General features: G+C 55.7%; 2 protein-coding genes across 31 annotated transcripts in view; both read left to right on the forward strand.

Moving 5' to 3' along the window:
- The window catches only part of CACNA1G (calcium voltage-gated channel subunit alpha1 G), a 66,804-nt gene extending 60,210 nt beyond the window's left edge, over positions 1-6,594 (forward strand). For 21 of the 29 annotated variants that reach the window (XM_063629868.1, XM_055256843.2, XM_055256835.2 and 18 more), the window contains 3 exons: positions 3,406-3,574; positions 3,860-4,029; positions 5,521-6,594. In XM_063629868.1, the coding sequence (XP_063485938.1) occupies positions 3,406-3,574; positions 3,860-4,029; positions 5,521-6,255 (1,074 nt within the window). In that variant the 3' untranslated portion in view covers positions 6,256-6,594. Of the gene's footprint in view, positions 1-1,162; positions 1,298-3,405; positions 3,575-3,859; positions 4,030-5,520 lie in introns of all 29 variants that reach the window. The other 8 variants (XM_055256830.2, XM_055256831.2, XM_055256832.2 and 5 more) reach the window with 2 other exon arrangements.
- A 7,513-nt stretch (positions 6,595-14,107) lies between these two features.
- Positions 14,108-24,571, forward strand: part of ABCC3 (ATP binding cassette subfamily C member 3) — a 55,860-nt gene continuing 45,396 nt past the window's right edge. The window contains exon 1 of one of the 2 annotated variants that reach the window (XM_063629882.1): positions 14,108-14,386. In XM_063629882.1, coding sequence (XP_063485952.1) covers positions 14,342-14,386 — 45 coding nt within the window. In that variant the 5' untranslated portion in view covers positions 14,108-14,341. The remainder of the gene's footprint in view (positions 14,387-24,571) is intronic. The other variant, XM_055258488.2, reaches the window with a different exon arrangement.

Below are 24,571 nucleotides of genomic sequence, written 5' to 3' on the forward strand. Positions count from 1 at the left end.
CTTCTACTTTCTGGGCTGTTCCTGCCCTCCTCCCCTCCTCTTGATCTCCTCACCACCACCCACTACCACGTGACAGAGGGCCCCACCCTCCCTCCACCTAGGTGAGAGGCTGCAGACCCGGAGTGGAGACAGGTGTCAGCTACAGATAGAAAAGCTGAGTCCTCCAGAGGCCCTTTTGGGTGGCGGGACAGGCAGGTTCTTAGGAAGCCTTTAGCCTGATCCCAAAAATATGGACAGTGATCCTCACGTGGGAAGGGACCTTGCCTCTTGTTGGGATTCAGTCTCAGATCTGGCAATGACCTAGAATGATCAGTGGGAAAGCGAGTCCCTTTCTGAGGCCTCCCCTTCCTAAAAGAGGCTCGCAGGAGAAGGTTGTGGGAGAAGAGGACACGATGGGAAGGTGATGGGGCTCCGGGAGGGATGGTCCAACTGTCCCCTAGCATCCCGTGGGCACTGAGGCACCCCCTGGCTCCCAGGTGAGCCAGCCAGATGGTGTGGCGGCCCACCCGAGTGTGCCCACTTCAGGCGGACGGGAGGAGAACACTTCCCAGAGCCCAAGTTGGAGAGGGCGGGCTGCAGGCAGGCGGAGGAGGGCCCACGAGGGGAGAAGCCAGGATCTGGGGGCAGGCCAAGTCCTGCTAGGCTGTTGGAAGCCGAGAGAATAGGCAGAAAACAGCCGTCAGATTGGCGGCATTGTCCCCGGCGCCCGCCGTGCCGCTCTGTCTGTGCCGGGAGGAGAGACAGTGCTTTGCTGGCCTTTCTTCATTTTTTTTTTTTTTTTTTTTTGGTATCATCTTTTTGAGAGTGAAAGCCCTCGGTCCTCCCGCTCCCTCCCTGGGTGGTGGTGTGGGAGGGCTGGGAAGGCTCCTGGGGTATCTTTAGAATGCGTTTCTGTGTCTCCTCGCTTTGTCGGTGTTTGCTCCGGCTCTTCAGTGCCTGCCGCAGCCTCTCTGATCAGAGCAGGGGGTTGAAGTGGGTGCGGGGAGGCACTGTCAACTTGTTTGGGGAAAGGGTGGGGAGAGAGAAGGGATGCCTTTTTTCCCGCCCCCTGTGCTTCGTGCAAAAGGGGAAGTGGGGACCGAGAGAGAGCGTGTGTGTGCGTGTGCACGCGCGTGTGCGCTGTCCTGGTTTCTCATGCCTGATCATCTCTCTCCCTGTCTAGATCCCTCTAGCTGAGATGGAGGCTCTGTCTCTGACGTCAGAGGTTGTGTCTGAACCGTCCTGCTCTCTACCTCTGACGGATGACTCTTTGCCTGATGACATGCACACACTCTTACTTAGTGCCCCGGAGAGCAATGTACATACACACTGCCCTCACTGCTCCCGGCCACCCCGGGGCTGGGCTGGCTGCAGGGCTCCAGATCGGCCCAGGGAGGGTCCTGGGGCCGCCTCCTCTCAGTTTGCTGCCAGGCTCCACCCAGAGGCATCAGCTGTCAGGCCCACGGTGGCCCGTGCTTTGCTGGCACAAGGTCTTCAGGTCCCCCACTGGGGACAAAGAGATTAGATAAGATTAAATTGGGGCCTTGCCCTGAAGGGTATAGGGGCAATGGCAGCCATTATGGAAAAGTGAATCCAGACAGCCAGGAGTGACACGGCCCAAAACAGGTGTCATCAGAGTCAGTCTATGAATTTGGAGCCCTGTGCAAGCCAGCCCTCCCTGTCCCTGCCCCCCTCCTCCCCACCCCACCCTACCCCCCCACAACATGAGACCTTCACACCACGTGGGTGAGAGCCACCACTGCCATGCCCTTCTTCACCTGGGGTGCTGTTCCTGTCTCCTCCGTCACTGTCCCTGTGTGTCCCTGCGTCCTCACCAAACTCAGTGGGGTGAAAGGGGCTTCTCTGTGCTCTGACAGCTTCCCTACCCTTTCCCTTCTCCAGCTCCTATCCCTTCTGACTGTGAGCAGCCCCCTCCTCCCCACTGTTCCCCTCCTGTTGTCAGAGGAGGGCCCAGCTGAGGCAGGGACTGGACCACCGGCTGGGGTGTCCCTAGGGGTCTTGGGTGGCTGGCAGAAGTGGAGCCTGGGGCTGAGAGGGGAAGCAAAATAAGATTGTCCTCCAACTTAGCCATCCTCAGGCCTGCTGGGGCTATTTAACTGGCTGGGCCTGCATGGGTACAGGACCCCTACAGCCTCGCTGGGAACAAGGGGTGAAGGGTTCAGGGGGAAGGGGGTCACAGAGTGATGGAGAAACTTCTTGAGAACAAATCTAGGCTCCCTCATGCTGGAGTCCAAGGCTGAGTACCTCCCTTCTCTGAAACAGAGCAACAACCCCACTCCCACCCCGAGTCTGTCCACTAAGGGAGCAGCTGAATTTGGCCTCCACTTTCACCTGCCAGAGTTATTGGTTAAAGTGGAGGTCAGGGAGCCAGCTGTGACATGCCTCTGGTGGTCATCTGCCATTCAACCCACCTGAACCCAACCCAGGCCCTGTGCTGGGACCTGGGGCTGCTGTAAGACCTGGATGAACAGCCTGCAACCTGCAAGCTCTCCTGAGCTGCCCGGTCCCTGCTCCTTGGGAGGGTCCTCTCCCCCTCACCTCCACCTCCACCCACCCCCCCGACAGCACAGGGTTGTAGGGGCTGCTGTTGGCCTTTTTTTTTTTTTTTTTTTTTTTTTTTTTTAGACAGGGTCTCACTCTTGCCTAGGCTGGAGTGCAGTGATACGATCCCAGCTCACTATAGCTTTGACCTCCTGGGCTCAAGCAATACTCCCACCTCAGCCTCCGGAGTAGCTGGGATTACAGGCGCCACACCACCATATCCAGCTAATTTTTTTTTTTTTTTTTTTTTTTAGAAATGGGGTTTCGCCATGTTGCCCAGGCTGGTCTCAAACTCCCGAGCTCAAGCGATCTGCCCGCCTCAGCCTCCCAAAGTGCTGAGATTACAGGCATGAGCCACCAGCCACTGTGCCTGGCCTGCTGTTAGCTTTTAATCCTCCCCTGAGCTGCTCTGGGTCAGGGCCCCAGCCCATCCCTATGGACACCGGGACTCCCTTCAGAGCCTCTAAATGGGGCCTTTAGAACGAGCTTGTGAGCCACCTACAGGGCTGGAGGCTGGGGGCTGCTCTCCCTTCTCTGGATACCTCCCCGCCCCTCCACCACCACAGTAGGAGCTTAAAGGTGATGCAATGTGTGCAGTTTTGCAGGGGGTGGGGGGCAGGGCCTGCAGACTCTCCCGGCTGCCCAGACCCCCTCCTACCTGCTTCCTCCCCGCGTGTGGAGGGCTCATCCCTGTGTCTACCCCTCTCCCCAGCCATGCTCACGCCCATCTCTACCTTGTCCTGGGAGGGCATGGGGGTGAGGGCTGGGCGGGGGGCGCTGCTGCTTTCTATTGTCAGCGCTGCCTCAGTTACCAAACCCAGACACACCCTCTTCCTCCAACTCCCTCCCCTGTTCCTTTTGCAGATGCAGCCCCACCCTACGGAGCTGCCAGGACCAGACTTACTGACTGTGCGGAAGTCTGGGGTCAGCCGAACGCACTCTCTGCCCAATGACAGCTACATGTGTCGGCACGGGAGCACTGCCGAGGGGCCCCTGGGACACAGGGGCTGGGGGCTCCCCAAAGCTCAGTCAGGTACCAGGGCTAGAGCAGGCCAATTTGGCTCACACAGGGAGATTCCATGCTGTCCTAAGCCAGTCCTGATCTGAGGGGACGGGGAACTGAGGCAGCCAAAGAGGTCTCTCTGACCTCAGGGGAGCCTCCAGCCTGGGGGAATGGCTCTGAGTCCAGGCGGTAAGGGTAGAGGCCCTGATGAGGGGGAGACAGTGGAAGGGAGGGCTCAGGTGGGAGCCTGCTCCCCTGAACCCTCCAGCTGCATTCTCTCCCCCCCACCCCTCCCCTGCTTCCCTCCCTCCACAGGCTCCGTCTTGTCCGTTCACTCCCAGCCAGCAGATACCAGCTACATCCTGCAGCTTCCCAAAGATGCACCTCATCTGCTCCAGCCCCACAGCACCCCAGCCTGGGGCACCATCCCCAAACTGCCCCCACCAGGACGCTCCCCTTTGGCTCAGAGGCCACTCAGGCGCCAGGTGAGCAGATGTGGAAAGGCAGGCACAGGCCTGGGGGCTGGACCCTCTGCTGCTGGTGATAACCTGGGTTGACACCTTCATTCTTCCAGCAAATATTTATTGTGTGCCAGTGATGTGCCAGGCTCAGTTGCAGATACCAGGGACACAGTACTGGGCAAAGCAGAGGTGGTCTGTGCCTTCTTAAAATTTGCGCCAGGTTCCTTGTTCCACTGAGGGGGCCTGGAGACCAGAAGGGATAGTGCTTTCCCAGGGTCACGCCTATCTGGTCGGAAGTAGAACCCCAGTCTCTGGTCTTTCCTTCCTCACCAACCACAGCTGCCTCCCAATTCTTCTCCACACTTTGGACGGAGCTAAGGGGCACAAGGCAGGTTTTAAGTGTCTTCACTTTTGGCCAAGCCAGGGGCCCACCTTCCAGAGCCCACATTCTTTTTTTTTTTTTTTTTTTTTTGAGTTTTGCTCTTGTTGCCCAGGCTGGAGTGCAATGGCACGATCTCGGCTCCCCGCAACCTCCGCCTCCTGGGTTCAAGCGATTCTCCTGCGTCAGCCTCCCGAGTAGCTGGGAATACAGGCATGCGCCACCATGCCTGGATAATTTTGTATTTTTAGTAGAGACGGGGTGTCTCCATGTTGGTCAGGCTAATCTCGAACTCCCGACCTCAGGTGATCCGGCCGCCTCGGCCTCCCAAAGTGCCGGGATTAAAGGCGTGAGCCACCGCGCCCGGCCCCAGAGACCACCTGTGATAAGGCCACAGCCCATGCCATGTGTGTGTCCTGAGGCATGAGCGTGGACACATGAGAATCTCAATCCCACATGGCTGGGGGAGCAGGCACAGTCTTTATTCATTCTGCAAATAGTCACTAAGCAGCCTCTGTGTGCCAGGCACCGGGGACGCAGCCCCTGCCCCCTGAAGCTCACAGTCTAATAGTGGAGACATACCTGCCATCAGATCATTGCAGCCTCAGCTCACAGCTGCCAGACACCCATGTGTGGGGGGCAGCAGGGACACAGAAGAGGAAGGGGTCGGTTTTACTTGGGGACGGAGACTGTCACACACTGTGTCACAGAGAACCTGAGTCCGTAAAATCGAGGGATTCTTGCCAATCAGGAAGGGTATTCAGAGCCAACGGGGACGTCTAGGCAGAGGCAGGGAGGCATGAGGGAGCCAGCTCAGTGAGCAGAGATGGCCTGGCTTCTCTCTCATATCCCAGGAGGCAGGGGCTGCAGAGAGAGCGATTCTCGCAGGCTTAGGGGAGACCAGAGCATACGGGAGGGAAGACAGGGTTTAGTGGGGAGAGAGGAGGCATGGTGGACCACAGAGGTCAGGCTGCAATGACCCCTATCTCCTAGTAAGAGCGGCTACCAGGACCTCCGTTTAGGATGGTCCTGCTGTGCATGGTGGTGGTGGGCGGGGGGCACAGCCAGCTTGACAGGAGGGCTGGTCCATGCTGGAGAGGAGACTGCGGGGCTGAGCCCTCCCCCACCCCATATAGGCAGCAATAAGGACTGACTCCTTGGACGTTCAGGGCCTGGGCAGCCGGGAAGACCTGCTGGCAGAGGTGAGTGGGCCCTCCCCGCCCCTGGCCCGGGCCTACTCTTTCTGGGGCCAGTCAAGCACCCAGGCACAGCAGCACTCCCGCAGCCACGGCAAGATCTCCAAGCACATGCCCCCACCAGCCCCTTGCCCAGGCCCAGAACCCAACTGGGGCAAGGGCCCTCCAGAGACCAGAAGCAGCTTAGAGTTGGACACGGAGCTGAGCTGGATTTCAGGAGACCTCTTGCCCCCTGGCGGCCGGGAGGAGCCCCCATCCCCACGGGACCTGAAGAAGTGCTACAGCGTGGAGGCCCAGAGCTGCCAGCGCCGGGCCACCTCCTGGCTGGATGAGCAGAGGAGACACTCTATCGCCGTCAGCTGCCTGGACAGCGGCTCCCAACCTCACCTGGGCACAGACCCCTCTAACCTTGGGGGCCAGCCTCTTGGGGGTCCTGGGAGCCGGCCCAAGAAAAAACTCAGCCCGCCCAGTATCTCCATAGACCCCCCTGAGAGCCAAGGTCCTCGGCCCCTCCCCAGCCCTGGCGTCTGCCTCCGGAGGAGGGCTCCGTCCAGCGACTCCAAGGATCCCTTGGCCTCTGGCCCGCCTGACAGCATGGCTGCCTCGCCCTCCGCAAAGAAAGATGTGCTGAGTCTCTCCGGTTTATCCTCTGACCCAGCAGACCTGGACCCCTGAGTCCTGCCCCACTTTCCCACTCACCTTTCTCCACTGGGTGCCAAGTCCTAGCTCCTCCTCCTGGGCTATATTCCTGACAAAAGTTCCATATGGACACCAAGGAGGTGGAGGCCCTCCTCCCTGCTTCAGTGGCTCTGGGTACCTGCAAGCAGAACTTCCAAAGAGAGTTAAAAGCAGCAGCCCTGGCAACGCTGCCTCCAGGCAGAAGGAGAGGCCCGGTGCAGCTGAGGTTCCCGACACCAGGAGCTGTTGGGAGAAAGCAATACGTTTGTGCAGAATCTCTATGTATATTCTATTTTATTAAATTAATTGAATCTAGTATATGCGGGATGTACGACATTTTGTGACTGAAGAGACTTGTTTCCTTCTACTTTTATGTGTCTCAGAATATTTTTGAGGCGAAGGCGTCTGTCTCTTGGCTATTTTAACCTAAAATAACAGTCTAGTTAAATTCCCTCTTCTTGCAAAGCACAAGCTGGGACTGCGAGCGCATTGCAGCCCCAACGGTGGCCCATCTTCAGCAGAGAGCGAGAACCATTTTGGAAACTGTAATGTAACTTATTTTCTTCTTTAACCTCGTCATCATTTTCTGTAGGGAAAAAAAGAAAAAGAAAAAATGAGATTTTACAAATGAAATGGAACCTTTTTATATATACATACATACATATCTATCTATCTATCTATCTATCTATCTATCTATATATATATATATAAAATAAAGTAATTTTCCTAAATAAAAAGCTAATCACGGTCCAGAGTAAAAGCAAAAGGGATGGAGAGTTAGGCACGTCCAGATGGCATTGATGAGAGAGAGATCCTGGAGATGGGGAGTGGGCGGCGGGGAGGGAAGCTTCAGGGCTGCCTCTTTGTGTGTGTATGAGTGTGTATGTGTTTGTGTATATGACTGTGTGTGTGTGTATATGAGTGTGAGTGTGTGTGTGTCTGAGAGGGAGAGAACCTGAACCCCTTGCTCTGGAAGGCTGCACCTCTAGCCTGCCTTCCCCAGCCATGAAGGAGAGGAGAAGCCCCTCCGCCTGGTGCAGGCTGGGGAGGCAGGATCTGTTCTGCTGCTATCAAAGCTTTACAGCTTCCTCTAGCTAGGCAGCTCAGTGAATGGGAGTAATTCCAGATTAACTCTTATTTCTGCTGACAGCTATCAGCCGCACATTGAAAGCTGGAAATTGGCATAATGAAGCTGTTTTAGTTAATGGGGCCGAGTGAGGCTGGGGCAGGTTGCCTCAGAGGCTGCAGATCTGGATCTGTGGGTTGGTGGGGGAGGGGGGAAGTGTTTCTGGGTGTTCCTTCCTAAAGCTTCAGCACGGATTTGCCATACTTCTGGCTGGATGCGTGACCTGAGCTGTCTGGACTTCAGCCTCCTGCCTTGGGGGCGGGCTTAGCTGACTGGCATTACAGGCACTGTCTGATGGGGACCTCGTCCACCTGCCTGCGGTGGAATTAAGCTGTGTAAACGGAGTGGGCTGTGCTTCCTGAGGATGAGAGTCTAGGGCTGGGCGTCCAGAGGCAACCTCCTGGTGGAGGTGGTAGGGTCGGAGGCCAGGCTGCTGAGTGGGGAGCCCCCGGGCGGTGATGAGGGAGCGCTCAAGATGTTTACACGCACTGCTGCTGCTGCCTGCCTAGGGGCAGCCAGTGGAGGAGGGAGGTGTGAAGGTGGCCAGGGGCAGGCAGGCAGGAAGAGGGGGAGTGGCGTGGCCCAGGCCACCTGTCCGGTGCTACTGCAGACAATATTCTCTTGTCTGAAATCTTGGTGCCAAGAGGTGGTGACCATGGGTCCAGCCAGCCTGTCACCTAGCCACTCCCAAACATATGTCCCAATCCCACTCCCTTGAACAGCCCTATCCCCTTGCCCCCCGGGCCTCCAAACCCCAGGATTGGCTTGGGTTCTTGAAACCTCAGTAGCAATGCTCACTCACGCACCGTCTGATCCAGTCAGCTGGGAGCTGGGGGCACCAGGCTGCCGGGCGAGTGGACCTGGAGGCGTTGTCCAGCATTTTGTTTTCTAAGCTGGGTGAAAGCTTTTCTCATTGCCCTTTTGGACAGAATTGGTACTACTCCTTGAAGCCAAAGCCTGGTTTTATCCTTTTAGGGTGTGCAATAATGTCAAACTTTTTCCTCTGGCCTCCTGGGTGGGGAGAGGGAGTGCTTGTAGGGGCTGCCATTTAAGATAAAAAAAAAAAGCAAAGCTGTACAAAATTCCTAGAGTTCTGTCACCTGGATCTGCAGACTAAGCTTTTATATTTTTGTAGAATTCTGTAGCTGTCTATTCCCTAATGAGGTTGGAGGATATGGGGAGGGGGTTCTGGGATCTTTTATTCTTCTAGTGGTTAGAAGATTCTGGGTCAAGGTGAAGCCAGAGAGCTGGACTCCTACCCCTCCCCACCCTTCCAGCACCCCCCACCACCACCAGCCCAGCAGCACTGGAGTACTGGAGAGTTGCTTAGGTTGGGTCTTAGCATGCCTGGTTCTTTCTGGGTTCCCCTTTCCCTGGCCTCCTCTTCCCAGTAGGGACCAAGGAATTTAGGGTGAACTTACTATGCTTTTGGGTTGCTCTGTAGAGATCTGCAGGGACCAGCCCAGTGAAAACAAAAAGCCTCCCCTATTCCCTCCCCAGCAGCCCTCTCTGTGGCCTGGAGGGTTTCTCTGGAAGAGGGCAGCACCTGGAGGGGAGCCTCTGGATAGTGATGTGGAAATATTAATAGCAGAGTCAAAGTGGGTATTTTGGGGGAGTTGGGGAGAGAACTGTGACCTCTCCCCGCAACGACGTAAAATCTTTATCAATGATGGAAACTGTTGTGTCTCATTAAAAGGGTTTTGAGGTGGAAAAGCAGCTGCCGCTGGATCTTAATAATAATATCAAACTGCTAAACTCATGCTGCTTGTCTGGGTGGTTATTTGATGCTGCTCTGGGGTACGTAGCGGGTGGGGGTAAGGTGCAGAGAAACTGAAGGAGGCTGGGGTGGGGAGTGGCTGGTGGGGGCAGCAGGTCTTGGATGAGGACTCCAGGGGCAGAATGGAACTGGCTAGGGGCTTCAGGGATGTGGGGGCTTTTAGAATTAGGAACATCTATCCTGGTGCCTTTATCCTCAGCCTTCCCCTTCGGGGTTCAGAAGAAATTGTGACAGCGGCTGTAGGCCCCCACCCCAAGCTTGGCTGTTTCTGCTTCCTCCACCCCCAAGACTCCAGGAAAAGGTCTGTGTGGGGGTGGGGACTGGGAAGAGGAGTGAGCTGAGCTGGGGATAAAAACAAATCTGAGGCTCATATGCAGTCTCTCACTCCTCAAAACACCCTAGCAAGGGAAGTCTGATTGCTATTTCTCCATGAGGCAGCGGGGTTCAGAGAGGTTAAGTGAATTGCCCATGGTCACACAGCCAGGGAATGGCAGAGCTGGGATTTGACCCTAGGTCTGGCCAACATCCAGCCCACACTACTCCTGTCTTTTCTCAGTGTGGAGGAAATGGGGCATGATGGGAAGAATCCTGCTCAAAAAATGACTTGTTGGGGGGGCGCTTTTCCAAAGTAGTCACATTCATGTTCATACATATATGCACACGTGTTCCCCGCATGGCAAACTCAGAGGCTTAGAGAGGCCCCTAGCCTCCCACCTGGTGGGCAACCAGCCTTTGGCCACAGGGAATGGTGGCGAGAGGGGTTTAGTCACAGGAGAAGGCATCCCTCAGCTCCAGGCGCTTGTCCAAGAGCCAGCCAAGGGTAGCTCTGCAATCACTGTGGGTTCCCAGGCTCCACCCCTCCAAGGTATAACGCTGCCCTTGAACCCCATGGTACGTGTTCTTTTCCCCATCCCGCCCTCTTTTCTCTTCCTCTCCTCTAACCCTGCCCTACCTAAACCTCGCCCACTTTCCAAACAGCTTTCACTCCTATCTCCACCCTAGCCCCCACCTGCCACAGCCTGGTGCCCCATGGCCTATTTTCTCTTCCCTTGGGCCAGTTGAGCAGCCCGTGGAGCGGCTGGCAACAGCAGTGCAATGAGGGCATCAGACACCAGGTGGCGGCACAGGGCACCCTCACCTGGTGCCACCTGGTGCCCCTCCTGCAAAGGGACCAAGCCAGGGAGAGGGCACCAACACCGATGGACACCTTCTAGGGACAGGTGCTCTGTATAACCTCAGAAGGAGGAAGCAGGCTTGCAGGGCCCAGTGAAGGACTTTGGGTATGGAGAAGCCCAAACAGGAATCCCCACCATCTGAGTGCTGAGCCCACGGTGTTCAATATCCCCTGCCTAAAGCTAGGAGACTCAGGGCTAATCCAGGACAATGGTTGCCAGGAGGGAAATGAACTCTCAAAGCAAGATGAGTTGTGGCCTGGAGTCCCACTCCAGGGCATAGCAAGGCAGGTCAAGGAGGCAGCTGCTCCAGCTAAGCCCCAAAAGGGAATTCTGCTAAGAACTTTGAAACTGTGTGTCTTAGCCTTGGTTCCAGGTGTGGGATCTGCTGACTCTGGCCCACAGAGCTAATTAATTCTTCTTGCTTTGAAAACTCCAGAATCGGGCACAGCAGCCAGCACTCTCCCCTGCATGCCAAATCAGACCAAGTGCAGGTTGGCAGCAGAGGGGCAGCCTCACTGAGGGCCATGAGTGGGGCCAGTGGGGCCACCATCAGGCTGGGGTCTGGAGGAAGCAGACCCCACTTCAGGGCAGAGGACAAGGGGGAGGCTGGGGCGTGGGAGCTGCAGCCTGGTTTGGGGGTGCTCCAGGCCTCCAAGGAGCCACAAGGGGCTAAAAGGAATCAGGCAGTGCTTGGAGGGGAAGATTTGCTATTCCACACCCTGCCCCTCTGTCTTGTCAGTTCCAACCTGCCTCTCCCCCTTCGAAGCATTTCTTGTGCCTGGGTCTCCCCATTGCCCCCATTCTGCTTTCTTCTCTCTGCTACCATGCTTGCTCTGAGCTGTACCTTGCAATTATTTTATCTTTCCATCTCCTTGCCAGGAAATCCCTGATGCCGGGTTCCCCTGGGACACTCACTGCGGGGGAGGCACCGCACATGCTCCATCCGTCCTGCCTGGAGCAGCTGTCAGTTGGGGAGGGAGGATGGGGCTTGGGCCATGAAGGCTGGGGGAGGTTTGGTCCATTTCTCTGCTGCAGCCCAACCCACAAGGCCGTCACTGCTTCTCAGGAGCCCTTCCAGCAGGAACCATCTTGGTTCTGAACACTCAAAAGCAAAGTGGGCAGTGCCCACTGCTGGGACTGTACTTAATGACACAGTGGCCTTGTTACCTATGACTCCTTCTTAGGAAATGAGGTGTTTGCTTAATCAGTCAACAACACTTCCTGAGGACCAGCTTCTCCAGGCACTATCCTGGGTGCTGAGGATACAGTGATAAACAAACCTCAGTCCCTACCCTCAAGGTGTCCACAGTCCTCTGGGGGAGGTAAGCAAGACATCAGTGATTACAAGTGGGGGAAGCCTCCTAGCCCAGGACTGGGTTGGGGAGGTCCAAGGAAGGCTTTGACAGGGAGGGGGCTTGAGCGAACTCTTGAAGAAGTTTGCCACTTGCAGAAAGGGAGGTAGGGTATAGGTAGGAGAGTGCACCAAGCAGCCTTGAAGACGGATACAGGAAGTGCATCCTGCTCAAGGAGACTGCGCAGAAACGGTCTCCTCGGCAGACGTGGGGCGCCTCCTGCCTGTGCCGGGATACGCTCTGTGGCCCTGAGCAAGCTGTAGGGTGTCTCAGGGCCTCAGATTTCTTGCTCTGGTGAGAACAACCAAAACAATAACATCCTAGAAATATTGTGGTTATTACTCAAGGGCTCTATGAAAGGGGACACACTTCCTGAGTGGCCTGGAGGGGTAAAGCCCCAATGCCTCAAGAGAGATGGGGGAAGGTGAGGATCACCAAGGTCCCCCACCACGCCCTGAGAGTGCCCAACCCAGTGCTACAGCCTTGGGATATAGCGATAGAAAAGCCTGGGGCTACAAGGGATGGTGCTTCAGCTCTGATGCTGAAGCCAGAACCCAAGGGTCCTGGCCCAAAACTAGAGCTCTAGCCAGTGGCCTGCCTGGCCAGCTGTGGGGCTGGAAAGTCCCGGATGGAAGCTCAGGCTAGTGCTGGGCTCTCCATCTCAGAAAGGGGGTCTGATTGGGGAGCTCAAGGGCCCTAAAGGAAAGTCCCCAGGTCTCCTCAAGCCCAGAGTGATCTGGTGCCTATGACCCCACAAGCCCTAGAAAAGGAATGGGAGAGGAGGGAGAGTTGGAGGAAGCCAGTGGGTAGACAAGGTCAAAACACAGGGGCGGTGGGTGCTGATGAAGCCATGACCAGGGTCATGGAAGGGGTGGAGGAAGGTTCCCAGATGCCCAGGCCATAGAAGCCTGGCCCACGATGGCTGGGAGAGATCTTAGATATCACCTTCTCTACGTTTCTCAAGAAATGAAGTCCCAGAGACATCAAGGAGCTTATTGAGATAACACAGTATATAAAAGGTATGGAGGGGGATTGGAGGGGACTGAGTTAGTCCCTGCCTTTGGGGACCTCTCAGATTAGCAGGGAAGACAGATTCTTCATAATTAAATATAACCCAAGGCACACTGTAACAAGGTGTAAAGCTCTGTAAAGTATTTTGCCCAGAGATGAAGGTGGCGGGACGGTATATGTGGATAAGTGGAAGGGAAGAGGGCAGACAAAGAAGGGGCAGAAAGAACTTGCCCAGCGGACGGGTAGAAGTCGCTGGTCTGACTGCCTGGGAAAGGGGAACCTTCCCCACTCCCACCCCTATCCCATGCCCAGCCAGATCTTGGTTCTGATAGCCTATAGCCAAGGAGACTTCCCTTCTAGGGACCTCCTGGCTGCCCAGAGAGATAGGAGGTGGCTTGCCGCTTTTGCGCTCTTACTGGCTCCTACCCACACCTGCCGCTGAGCAGCCGAGGAAGAAAACACCTTCTCTTGAGAACAAGGGCCAGAAAAGGGGTCACCAGGGTGAAACTGGACAGACCTGTGGGTAAAGGCAGGGAAGAGAAGGGCCAGGGAAAGATCTGCCCGGGAGAATTCCTTCTGAGCCCCAACAAGGGGTGCTGAGTTAGCGTCTGGGACTGTGTTAAGGAAGACAGGGCAACAGCGGGATTGAGAGATGGAGGGATCCCCGCATCCGAGGGGATACCGGGGGAAGGACAGCTGAGGCAAGCAGGAGGAGGAGAGCACTGACAAGCCCATTTTACAGATCAGGAATGTAGAGTTTCAGCCTTAGGAGGACGAGGACACTCACGTGGGGCTCCGCCGGGGGCTTCAGCTGTCCTTCCCCCCACCCTGACCAGGCTGAAGCAGAGGGAATTCACACATGTTGGGTGCCCACTAAGTGCGCCAGGCGATACGCTTTGCATACCTTTTCCATTCAATCCTCAGAGAACCCTGGGAGGAAGATTCTTCTGTGATTGTCTCTATTTTACGGATGTGAAAGTAGAGGCCCATAGAGGTGCGAAGTGATGTGGCCACAGAGCCTAAGAGGGCAGCAGTTTAAGAGGACACAGGAGGCCCCCGCTGGACGATGCTGCGGCCCCCCGCCCCTGCCTCACGGGTACCCACCCGCGGAGCACACCCCGCGTGGTGCCTGCCAGTGGTCTCTGGAACCTGATGGGGAAGAGGTCAGCTTCCGCATTGAGCACAGAAGCCCTTCCCATTTTACAGATGAGGAAACTGACCTCCGGAGAGGGACGTGACCTTCTCAAAGATTCCTTTTTTACTAGGAAGGATTGTTAAATCCCTCTCCCTACGTCCCCTGCTCAGTGACTCATCGGCCCCACGGAGTTGTTTGGGGGTGGGAGCGCCTGTGCATCCCAGTTCCCCTCGGAAACAGACTCCAGTCCGGGACTGTCAGCCTCGGTATTAGAGAGACATCCCCCTGGCGTGGCCCCAGCCCCTGCCCCAAAGTCCCTCCCAGGGAGGCGCTGTCGCAACCTGCGGGGCGGGGGCGGGGAGACCGGACCCAGAGGCACCGGGGTAGGGCTCGAGGGCGGGTCCGGGCGGAGCGCGGGGTGCGGAGGGCGGAGGCGGCTCTGGCTCCCGCTCCGCCCGCCGCTGGGTCCGACCGCGCTCGCCTTCTTCGCCGCCGCGCCTCGGCCCCATGGACGCCCTGTGCGGTTCCGGGGAGCTCGGCTCCAAGTTCTGGGTAAGGCGCGGGGCTCCGGGGTCACTGCGCGGGGGCCGGGGTCGGCCGGCTTCGCCCGGTCCCCGCCGCCTGCCTTCCCGCGGGGCCGGCAGGTATCCCGGGACGGAGCCCCTGAGACGGCCTGGGCGCCCGGGAGGGGGCGATGGGCTCGGGAGGGAGGTTGGCGGCGCCGCCAGGAGCCGGGTCCCACGCGGTGTCCGGGACCTGCCCTGCTCCGCCCTTCCCGGCTGCAGCACTGAGGAGCCCGGGAAAGTGAGGCACAGTGCGCGGCTGGGTGAGGCGGCTCCGTCCCAGCACCTCTGTCGGGTGCGGAAGGAGCGTTTCGCAATCAGCCGCGGGTTCGTGATGGAGGGTCTTCCCTCGGCATCTGCCCCAGATTAGGACTCGGTTGCCCACCTGGGCATGGATTGCCCCCAGGACATCCAGAGCACCTGCTCAACCAGGTGTTTTGGGAGGCCGGCTGTGCAGTGTCCCACCCTTCTTAGGAAGGTTTCCTGCCACCTTCTTTTCTCTAGGTAAGACTGAGGTCTGAGAGCAGGCCATCCCCACCACTCCAGACTCAGAAGGGAGAAGCAGACCCCAGTCCGGAGACAGGTGCAGGGTGTCGGGATTCCTGTAGTCCAACTCCTTTCGCATAGGCAGAGAAAGGGAGGCCCAGAGAGAGGAAGAGACTTGCCCAAAGTTACCCAGTTCAATGAAGGCAGAGCTGGGATAGAAAAACAGGCTATAGGCCAGGTGCAGTGGTTCACGCCTGTAATCCCACCCTTTGGGAGGCAGAGGTGAGAGGATCACTTCAGCCCAGGAGTTTGAGATTACTGTGAGCTATGATCACACCACTGCACTGTGGCCTGGGCGAAAGAGTGAGACCCTGTCTCTAAACAAATAAACAAATAAGAAAAGAAAATCAGGCCTTTTGTGACTCTCACTCCAAATCCCTTTCTAAGGCAGGCTGCTCTTCAGCCTGCTGACTCCAGCCTCCAGCACAGTTCAGGTGAGCTAAGTGCATACAGCCTAGGAGCTTTCTTACCAACTTGCAAAACTTACTTGCCTCTATGAGGCAAGTGATCATGTGGTCTCCGTTTTACAGAGGGAGCTCAGATTAAAGGGGCTTCTCTGTGGTCATTCAAGGGGTGTCCAGGGCCTGTGAATCCCAATCTCTAAGTCTTTTTCCTATTTTGTGTATTTGTACATATATGCCCTGTGTGTGTGTACGCACACACGCAGGCACATGGGGTGTTACCCAAGAGTTCGTGCTGTGCACGTGTGTGCACAGGTGTATAAGTCTGGAGCTCTGCTCTTGGGCTGTGTTTAGGATGGGCTGAAGGCATTATATGGATTTTTTGAAACTTGGGGCAATGGAGGTAAAAAAAAAAAAAAAAAAAACTGTAAAAAGGAATATTTGGGATTCTCTCTTTTTCTGTAGGTGACCCAAAGGTTAATCCAAGATGGTGCAACTTCCCTGCCACTGCCCTTCTTTCCCAGTCCCACAGAAACTTCATGTATTATTCAGCATGGACAGGCCCATTGCCACCAGGGTCCAGAGGTTGTGCCTTTGCCTCATGAGCACACTTCCTTTCACTGCCTGTGGGGCCAGGCTGGTATGACCATGGCAGGTTTGTGGTGCCTGGGATGCCAAGCAGAAAATCCAGAGGGTAGTTGTGCCCAAGCTTCAGGCACAAGGGCTCATTGTTCCTGGGTAGCCTCCTGAACCCTGAGAGCTTAGGACTCTACAGAGACAGGTCTCCTGGACCCCAGAGTTGGGAAATTCAGGACTCCCTTTTTGTCCCATGTTCAGACATCCTCTGGCTCTACCTTAACATGGGATTGTGGAATCCAAGAAAGTGGGAGCTTGGGAGTTTGAAGCAGTGAGTCCAACCCCTCAGTGTAGAGCTGGGGAAACTGAGGCCAAGAGAGTGAAGTCACAGGACAATCAAAGACGGAGTGCTGGGCTGGGAAACAGGACCCTGGGGCTGTGGTTACAGCCTTGCCATTGCCTGGCTGTGAGCCTTTGAGCCCCTGGGCCCTCTGGCCCCCGCACTTCTCCTTGGTGTTTGTGAGCTATATGCACCTCCTCTGAGGATTCAGGCTCAGTGGGAGTCAGCTCATCTACATTATGAAGCCCTCGTGAGATCTGTGCTTGGATACCTTAAATGGCAAACTGACCACCCCCCTTCCCACTCCAATCTCTAAACATCTTTCACATTCTCTTCTGGCTCCTGAAAGCTGTTCCAGGCTGCACCTAGCGTGGCTGGTGACTGGGAGAGGAGCGTGGAGAGAGAAAGGAGGCTCCCAGCTCATCCTCTGAGGGAATGACAGGGTTTGTACAGCTGAAAGGAGAGAGCGAGACTACACTGGAAGCTAGAGCCTCTGCCACAGCCTAGTTACAAAAAAGGCCTGGAGTTCTGGGCTGTTCATTTGTGATGTGCTGTGTTGCATCTCATTTGCATGGCGTATTATTCAGGCACAACTCCCCCTGAACCTTTACCTTAGGGGTCTGTGGGTGACCCGTTTTGTGGGAAGTGGTTCAGGGCAGCCCGGAAGTACCTGAACTAGGAGTGAAAATGCAAGGAGGGGGTGGGGTGTTCAGGCCCCTCTGGGCCGCTCATTTAATCTACCAAGATCGGTAGCTCATCCTTATAGCTTCAGTTTCTCCACCAGTGGAATGGGAAATAACCCGCCCCTACCCACCTCACAAGATTTTTCTGATCAAATGAGGTAGGGAATATGGAATGATTTTAAGAACTAAGAAGCTTTCTATGGGTGGCAAGTTCTGACATTCCCCGGAAGAGGGAGGAGAAAGAAAAATGGGGTTAGAAGAAAATGTCAGACGTGGGAAGACCTGCAGGGAAAGAGCTGGCAGGGCTGCTGGGCCCTTGGCTCCCATTTCAGCTGTTTGCTCGGGAGCTGGGGGCTGTTCCTGGCTCAGTCTGAGGGTAGGAGACTGGAGAGGACCATGCCCCTTGGGACATACGTACACACATCTGTGTGCTCACACACCACCTGCCAGGTGAATGATTTGTATGAATCCCTCTCTCTCTCACCTATATCGACTTTGAAGCAGGTTACCAACTTCCCTGAATGTGCCTTGGGAGTTTTTGTGGAAATAAATTCCAAAAGAGTGAACTGTGTAATTAAACCACCTCACTACTCAGGAGGCCAGAGGTGCCTCAGAACAAGGGAGGAGGTGGGGTCCCTTTGCTCTGCTGTGCTGGCCTCTGCCTGCAGGATTCCTCTCTGTTGTGAACCACAGAGGTTGGGAGCACCTGGCTGGTGAAGGGAGTGTGTGGAGGAAGGACCTGGAGCTATTTACCCCCCGCCAGGTAAACACCTGTTGGCAGAATTAGCCTTGCTCTGACACCCCCGAAGCTTAGAAATCTGAAGATCCTGACCATGAAAGCCATCCAAAGATGGCAAGGACTGCCTGAGAAGTAGTGAGCTCCCCGTCACTGGGGGGTATGTAAGGACATGGTTAGTGACTGCTTGGCGGAGATGCTGAAGAGAGGATTCAAGCCGGGAAAGAAGGTGGGGTCCTGAGATTCTGTGACTGGGAAGAGGGAAATTCGGCCAGTGGGGATTCATTAGTTCCTCCTCTGAGATTTCTGGACTCCTCCTTCCCTAGCTCTCTCCCTGCTCTACATATGGAGTTTGCTTAGAAGCAGCTCTTGGTAGAGGCCTATGGGTCTCCCCTTGGTTAGGCCCACATGGGAAAGGTGACTTCATTGTTCCCTTAGCTGTTTACCCATCCTAGGGAGGAGCAGATCCCAGGTCCCTTGGGGGCTCAGCTCCCTGTGTCTCCTGCTCTGTTTTAGCTAGCCCCAATTCTGCTATTCACCAGCTGTGTGACTTTGGGCAAATGACTCACCTTCTCTGGGCTCCAACAGGGCTGAGGTGGGCTCTGGGGCCTGCTTCAGGTCTGGAGTTGCCCGATTTTGGAAGGATGAGCCTTGGGCTTGGGGGCCAAGGCCATGCATGATTAGGGCCCTTCAAAGTTTAGAGCTCCTGGGTATCAGGGTCTCCTCTGCCTTCTTAGTAGGCAGCCCCAGAAATGTATGAGTAATGGGCAAGGCTCCTATGCCAATGTGTTTTGACTCTCGAATGAAGACAGTGACCTGCACATCCATGGGGAAGCTGAGGGGGAGGTAGACACTCCTCCGCTTAGCAGACACCATAGCTCACCCTCCCCTCAGGAACCCAGTCCTCCCTGCAAGGCCAGAGCTCCCGGGGCTCCTTTCCTCCATCTCAGCTGCTGCAAGCAAACCCAGTGCTGGGTGGCTTTGACCTCTGAGCTCTTGGCTTCTGGCCACGGCATTTCATTGCTTGTGGCCCCAGGCTAGCTTCTTCTCAATCCTGCTGTTACCCCACGTCACCTGGGCCTGGGTCTCTGAGGGCCGGAGAGATATGAGGAAGGAAGTGAGTCAGGGAAGTGGCATTCAGGAGGGAGCTTTGCCAAGCCCGCCTGTAGCTCCCAGACAGGGAAATGGTCTTGAAACACTGGGCAGGCTTCCAGGAAGGAAGGTAGTGGCAGGGACGACCAGCTGAGCCACCCCGGAGGTAGGGCCAGAGCACCAGGACTGTGTTCAGTCCTCCCCACTGGGGCAGGATCCCTGGGGAGTTGGGGGTGAAATGAGACCTGCTGTGCCATTGCTGGGGTGGCTGGGCCCCTCCCCTCCCCAATCTCAAGTTGTTTCTGTTTCTGGTACTGGGTGCAGTGGTTGGAGCTGGCAGGGGGCAGGATGGGAGAGTGAATGAGAGCTTAAGTCTAGGCTTGGATTTCTCCTTTTTTTTTTTTTTTTTTTTTTTTGAGACAGAGTCTCCCTCTGTCGCCCGGGCTGGAGTGCAGTGGTGCAATCTCGGCCCGGGTTCACGCCATTCTCCTGCCTCAGCCTCCGAGTAGCTGGGACTACAGGCGCCCGCCACCGCGCCCGGCCAATTTTTTTTTTTTTTTTTTGAGACGGAGTCTTGCTCTGTCGCCCAGGCTGAAGTGCAGTAGCACAATCTCGACTCACTGCAACCTCCACCTCCCAGGTTCAAGCAATTCTCCTGCCTCAGCCTCCCAAGTAGCTGGGATTACAGGTGCACACCACCATGCCCAGCTAATGTTTGTGTTTTTAGTAAAGACAGCGTTTCACCATGATGGCCAGGCTGGTCTCGAATTCCTAACCTCAAGTCATCCGCCCACCTCAGCCTCCTAAAGTGCTGGGATTACAGGCGTGAGCCACCACGTTCAGCCAGATTTCTCCTAATTGGATATTCAGGTTTCTACTGAGGGGCTCCCAGAACCCCAGCTAGGCCACTACCCAGGTGTTAGCCGCTCTGCCCCCTCAGCTCTGTGAGAAGAATCGCAAAAAGCAGGTGATATGAGAATGGGCTGCATGGCTGAAAGGTGATCTGGGTGCAAATGCTCTATCCCCAGGGTGGGACGTCATACGGGAGTCCTGCCAGATGTACAGGAAACACTGTAATCCCGTGGGAAGGAGCTGGGCCCTGGAACAAGACTCCCTGGGTCTAATCCCAGCACCAGCCCTGGGTGTCAGCTGTCATGAATGTGAAATGATCGTCCTGGCCCACAGCAGAGGCTCAGTGAACCAAAGCCCCTTCCAGAAGCACATTGGCCAGTTGAGCCTGTGAGCCATCCCTGCAAGGGGCCAGCAGGCGCAGCACAACCAGTTTTTGTTTGTTTGTTGTGTTGTGTTTTTGAGAAGGAGTGTCGCTCTGTCACCCTGGCTGGAGTGTAGTGGCGTGATCTCAGCTCACTGCAACCTCCGCCTCCCAGGTTCAAGCAATTCTCCTGCCTCAGCCTCCTGAGTAGCTGGGATTACAGGCATGTGCCACCACGCCCAGATAATTTTTTTTATATTTTTAGTACAGACAGCGTTTCGCCATGTTGGCCCGACTGGTCTCAAACTCCTGACCTCAGGGGACCCACCCTCCTCAGCCTCCCAAAGTGCTGGGATTACAGCACAGCCAGTTTTTGACCCCTGCCCCCAGGCCTTCCAAAGGCTGAGGGAGGGTGAGTGGGGATCAGCACGTGTCCTTGCTCTCTCCACGCCTCCATTGCTGCTGAGTCAGTGGTCTTGTCTGTCCATCCCTTCCCTATCTGGGACTTCAGGAGCTGCCCTGCAGTGGTGGCTTCCTTCTCCACTACCACACAGGAATAAGGAAGTAATGACTCTTCTCATGACAGAGCCTGTCAGCAGGGCTTGGGAAGTCCCTGGCAAAGCTGGGGCAGAGGGCTCCGGGGTCCTCACCCCCACCTACCGCCTGTATGAGTCTGCAGTGATTTCAGCTTCAGTGACCATGAAGTCTGCCATGAGGCGGCCTCTGCCACGTGGTCCATTCTGGATGCGGGACCTTTCCCCTTATCAGCCCCATCCAGCTGTTTAATCGCATTATTAAGGAAGCTGTTGTTGCTGTGGAAACTGTGTGGGTGATGGGGGAGGGGGCTGTGGGCTCAGCTCTCACCTCCCAGCAGTGCTCTTCAGAGCGGGAATGAGAGGAGAGCCTTGAGTAGGGATCGTCCATCCTGCCCTGCAGGGATTCAGGGAGTGTTACAGGGTCCAGGGAATAACCTTCACTGGCCCTGTCCTCACCTTCATTTTACACATAACTTTGAGTTGGAGACCCATCCGGGTGCCAAGAACTGTGGCCTTGGTACCAGGGAGAGAACACTGTGTTCCTGGGCATGAAGCTGCAGAGGCTGGGGCTGGAGTTGGCACCCTCCATTTATCTATTTATTCGTTTGTCCAATAGATGGTTATTGAGTACCTTCTCTGTGCCAGGCCCTGCTCTAAGCAACAAGAAATACCATCAACTGCAGAATACAGAGCTAAAGAATCTGTCTTCTTGGAGCATATACTCTAGTGGGAAGAGGCAGTAAAACAAGAATCATAAAGGCCAGGTGCGGTGGCTCACGCCTGTAATCCTAGCACTTTGGGAGGCCAAGGCAGGAGGATCACTTAACCCCAGGAGTTCCAGACCAGCCTGGGCAACAAAGTGAGACCCCATCTCTACAAAACAATTTTAAAAATTATAAAATAAATGACTCACATATATAGTATCGTAGAAGGTGTTAAGGGCTATGGGGAAAATAGAACAGGCTAAAAGGAATGGGGAGCAGGGACAGGTCGGGGGTTGGGTAGTGAGTTACAGTTTTAATTAGTAAGATCAAGGTGAACCTCCAGGAGAAGGTGAGATCTGTGCAAAACCTCACAGGTGATGAGGGCATGAGGCACGTGGATATCCAGGGATAGAGCTGCTGCCCCAGGCAGGAGTAGGCCTGGAGGGTTTGAGAACCTGCCTGGCAGCCAGTGGGGCTGGGGCTGCCAGAGAGGAGAGGTGGGGAGATGTGGTCGATTCTGGATCTATCAGGCTGCACCAGGTGAAGTTGCCTTTTTATGGATAATAACAGTTGAAGGTCAAGTGCGGTGGCTCATGCCTGTAATCCCAGCACTTTGGGAGGCCGAAGCAGGAGGATCACTTGAGCCCAGAAGTTCGAGACCAGTCTGGGCAACATAGTGGGAACCCATCTCTACAAAAAAACTAAAAAATTAGCTGGGCGTGGTGGCACATGCCTGTAGTCCCAGCTACTCAGGAGGCTGAGGCAGGAGGATCACTTGAGCCCAAGAGGTCAAGGTTACAGTGGGAAAAAAAAAAAAAAAACAGTTGAATGTGGCACTGTCATGCCATTCAACCTGTAATTTGAAGGTAGAGTGGACAGGGTTTGCTGAGAGACCGGATGTGGGATGTGAGAGAAAGAGAAGAATCAGGGGCAACTCCAAGGACTCTGGCCTGGGAAGAGACAGGAGGAAGGAACTGCCATCCCGGGCCAGGCACGCTAGAGAGGCAGGGACGGCCAAAAGCTCAGTTCTGGACGTGTTTTGTATGACATGTCCCATAGATGATGTCCTGGCTCAGGGTCTGGAGTGAGCCAAATAGGGAGTTAGGGGTGAGAGCCTGTGTGGGCGGGTGACCCCTGCCTCCTAGGGAGGGCTCTGCCCAGCTGGGACATGCCTATCTCAAGGAAAGGAGCCCAGGCTGAATGCTCTTGAGGGTCAAAGCAGCCACCCAGTTCTCACAGCCCCAAGGTCCCCTGGTTGTTGCCACAGAGCAGGTGTCTGCAAAACTGAAACACGGGCCTGACAGCTGGAGGCTCCGTCACCCGCTTCCCTGAGTGTCGTCCCGTTGCCATCGAGGTGCTTTGCTGTTCATTCTCTCCCACCTTCTCCCCGCTGTGGGGATGCTGTCATTACTCCCATTACTCACAGGTGGAGACTGAGGTTCAAGGGCACGAAGGGGCTCACCAACAGTTGCATGGCTCAAAAGTGGCAGAAGCCATCCTGGATTCTCCGCATCGGGGTTGGGTTCTTCCTGTGGCCACTCCCCACCCGCCTTACAGAGCCATGCCACCAGCCTGCAGGCGCACAAAGCGATTCCCACCATGTCCCCACGCCTGGGCGCCTGTCCTCAACATGCACACTCCCTTGTGAGTCAGTGGCCCCGTGTGGCATCACAAAGTCTGGGTGCCTGCCCTGGCCACACGCTGCTGGGTGTTCTTGAACCTGTTGACAAAGTGGGTGTAGTTTCTGTTTTGTACACTGGGCCTAACAGTGCCCCTCCTATACACCTCTGGAAGTTGTCCTGGGACAACATCCAGATAACAACTAGGTAAGTGCAGTAATAAAATGCCGGAGAAACGTTAGGGGCCTTTGTTTTCCTCACTTAACTGGCTGCCAGGGAAAAGCAAGGAAAGGTCAGAGGCTGGGGTGCCCCAGAGAGGCCCTATGTAGGTGAGGCTCCAGCTGGGCCCAGAGAAATGGGATGTACACTCCAGGCCCAGAGACCTGAAGATCTGGGTTCAGGGCAGCTTTGGGACAGGCTATCTGGATGGCAACTAACTGGGGTACCTGACCAGGCTTAGCGGTGTGTCCTGTGACCCAGTGTCCAGCCCTGGGCCAGCATGTCAGAGACTCAGCAGGAGTATGTGGGTCCTTGGCTCACACTGTTTGAGCAATTACTGAATACTGAATAGGACTCTATAATACAAGGTGTACATGGTACAACTTCTGCCCACCTGGGCCTTCAATGAAATGCCCCCAAGCAGCATATCCCTGACTGCATGCTCCACAGAGCAGGGATAGGCCTGCCCAACGTGCCAGTGTATCTGCAGAACCCAGCCCACTGCCTGACTCACCAAGGCCCTCACCAAACATTGTCGAGGGCAAGAGTGACGCTCCAGGGAAGGGGATCTCTCTAGGAGGAAGGGTGCTCAAGATGAAGAAGGTGGGTTTTCAGCCAGGCCTGCCACCACTCCCTGAAGTGGTTAGGATTTTGACAAGTGGTAAAAAGAGGGACTAGGTTGAGCAAAGGGGTAGGAGCAAGAATCTCAGAGCAGATTTAGGATGAAGCGAGTTGGCTGTGGGGGAAGGGAGCAATGGGAAAGGAGGTGGGAGGAGATGCCATGGGGAGGTCTTGAGGACCAGGCTGGGTGCTAGGATGTGGCTTCATGAGCAGCAGAAGTCACTGCAGGTTTGTGAGCATGAGGCGAGAGGCACAAAGCTGTATTTTGGGAAGAGCCATCTTGCAGGTGGGCAGGCGCACTGGAGGGCAGAGGGCTGCCCCAGATGGGATTAAGAAGGGAAGGCAGGCCGGGTGCAGTGGCTCACGCCTGTAATCCCAGCACTTTGGGAGGCTGAGGCGGGCGGATCACAAGGTCAGGAGTTCGAGACCAGCCTGACCAACACGGCGAAACCCCGTCTCTACTAAAAATGCAAAAATTAACTGGGCGTGGTGACACGCGCCTGTAATCCCAGCTACTCAGGAGGCTGAGGCAGGAGAATCACTTGAACCCGGGAGGTGGAGGTTGCAGTGAGCCGAGATTGCACCACTGCACTTCAGCTTGGGTGACAGACCGAGACTCCATCTCAAAAAAAAAAGAAGAAGAAGAAGGGAAGGCAGGCTGGGGAGGTTGGGGAAAGGAAGCAGGGAGTGCAGATCACTGCCCTTCCGTGAGTTGTTTTCTTAAGATGCTAGAACTTGGCCAGGCATGGTGGCTCACCCCTGTAATCCCAGCACTTTGGGAGGCTGAGGCTGGCGGATCACTTGAGGTCAGGTGTTCCAGACCAGCCTGGCCAACATGGTGAAACCCTGTCTCTACTAATAATGCAAAATTTAGCTGGGTGTGGTGGC

This window comes from Symphalangus syndactylus, chromosome 20 (genome assembly GCF_028878055.3).
Source record: "Symphalangus syndactylus isolate Jambi chromosome 20, NHGRI_mSymSyn1-v2.1_pri, whole genome shotgun sequence".
NCBI classification, from domain to species: Eukaryota; Metazoa; Chordata; class Mammalia; order Primates; family Hylobatidae; genus Symphalangus; species Symphalangus syndactylus.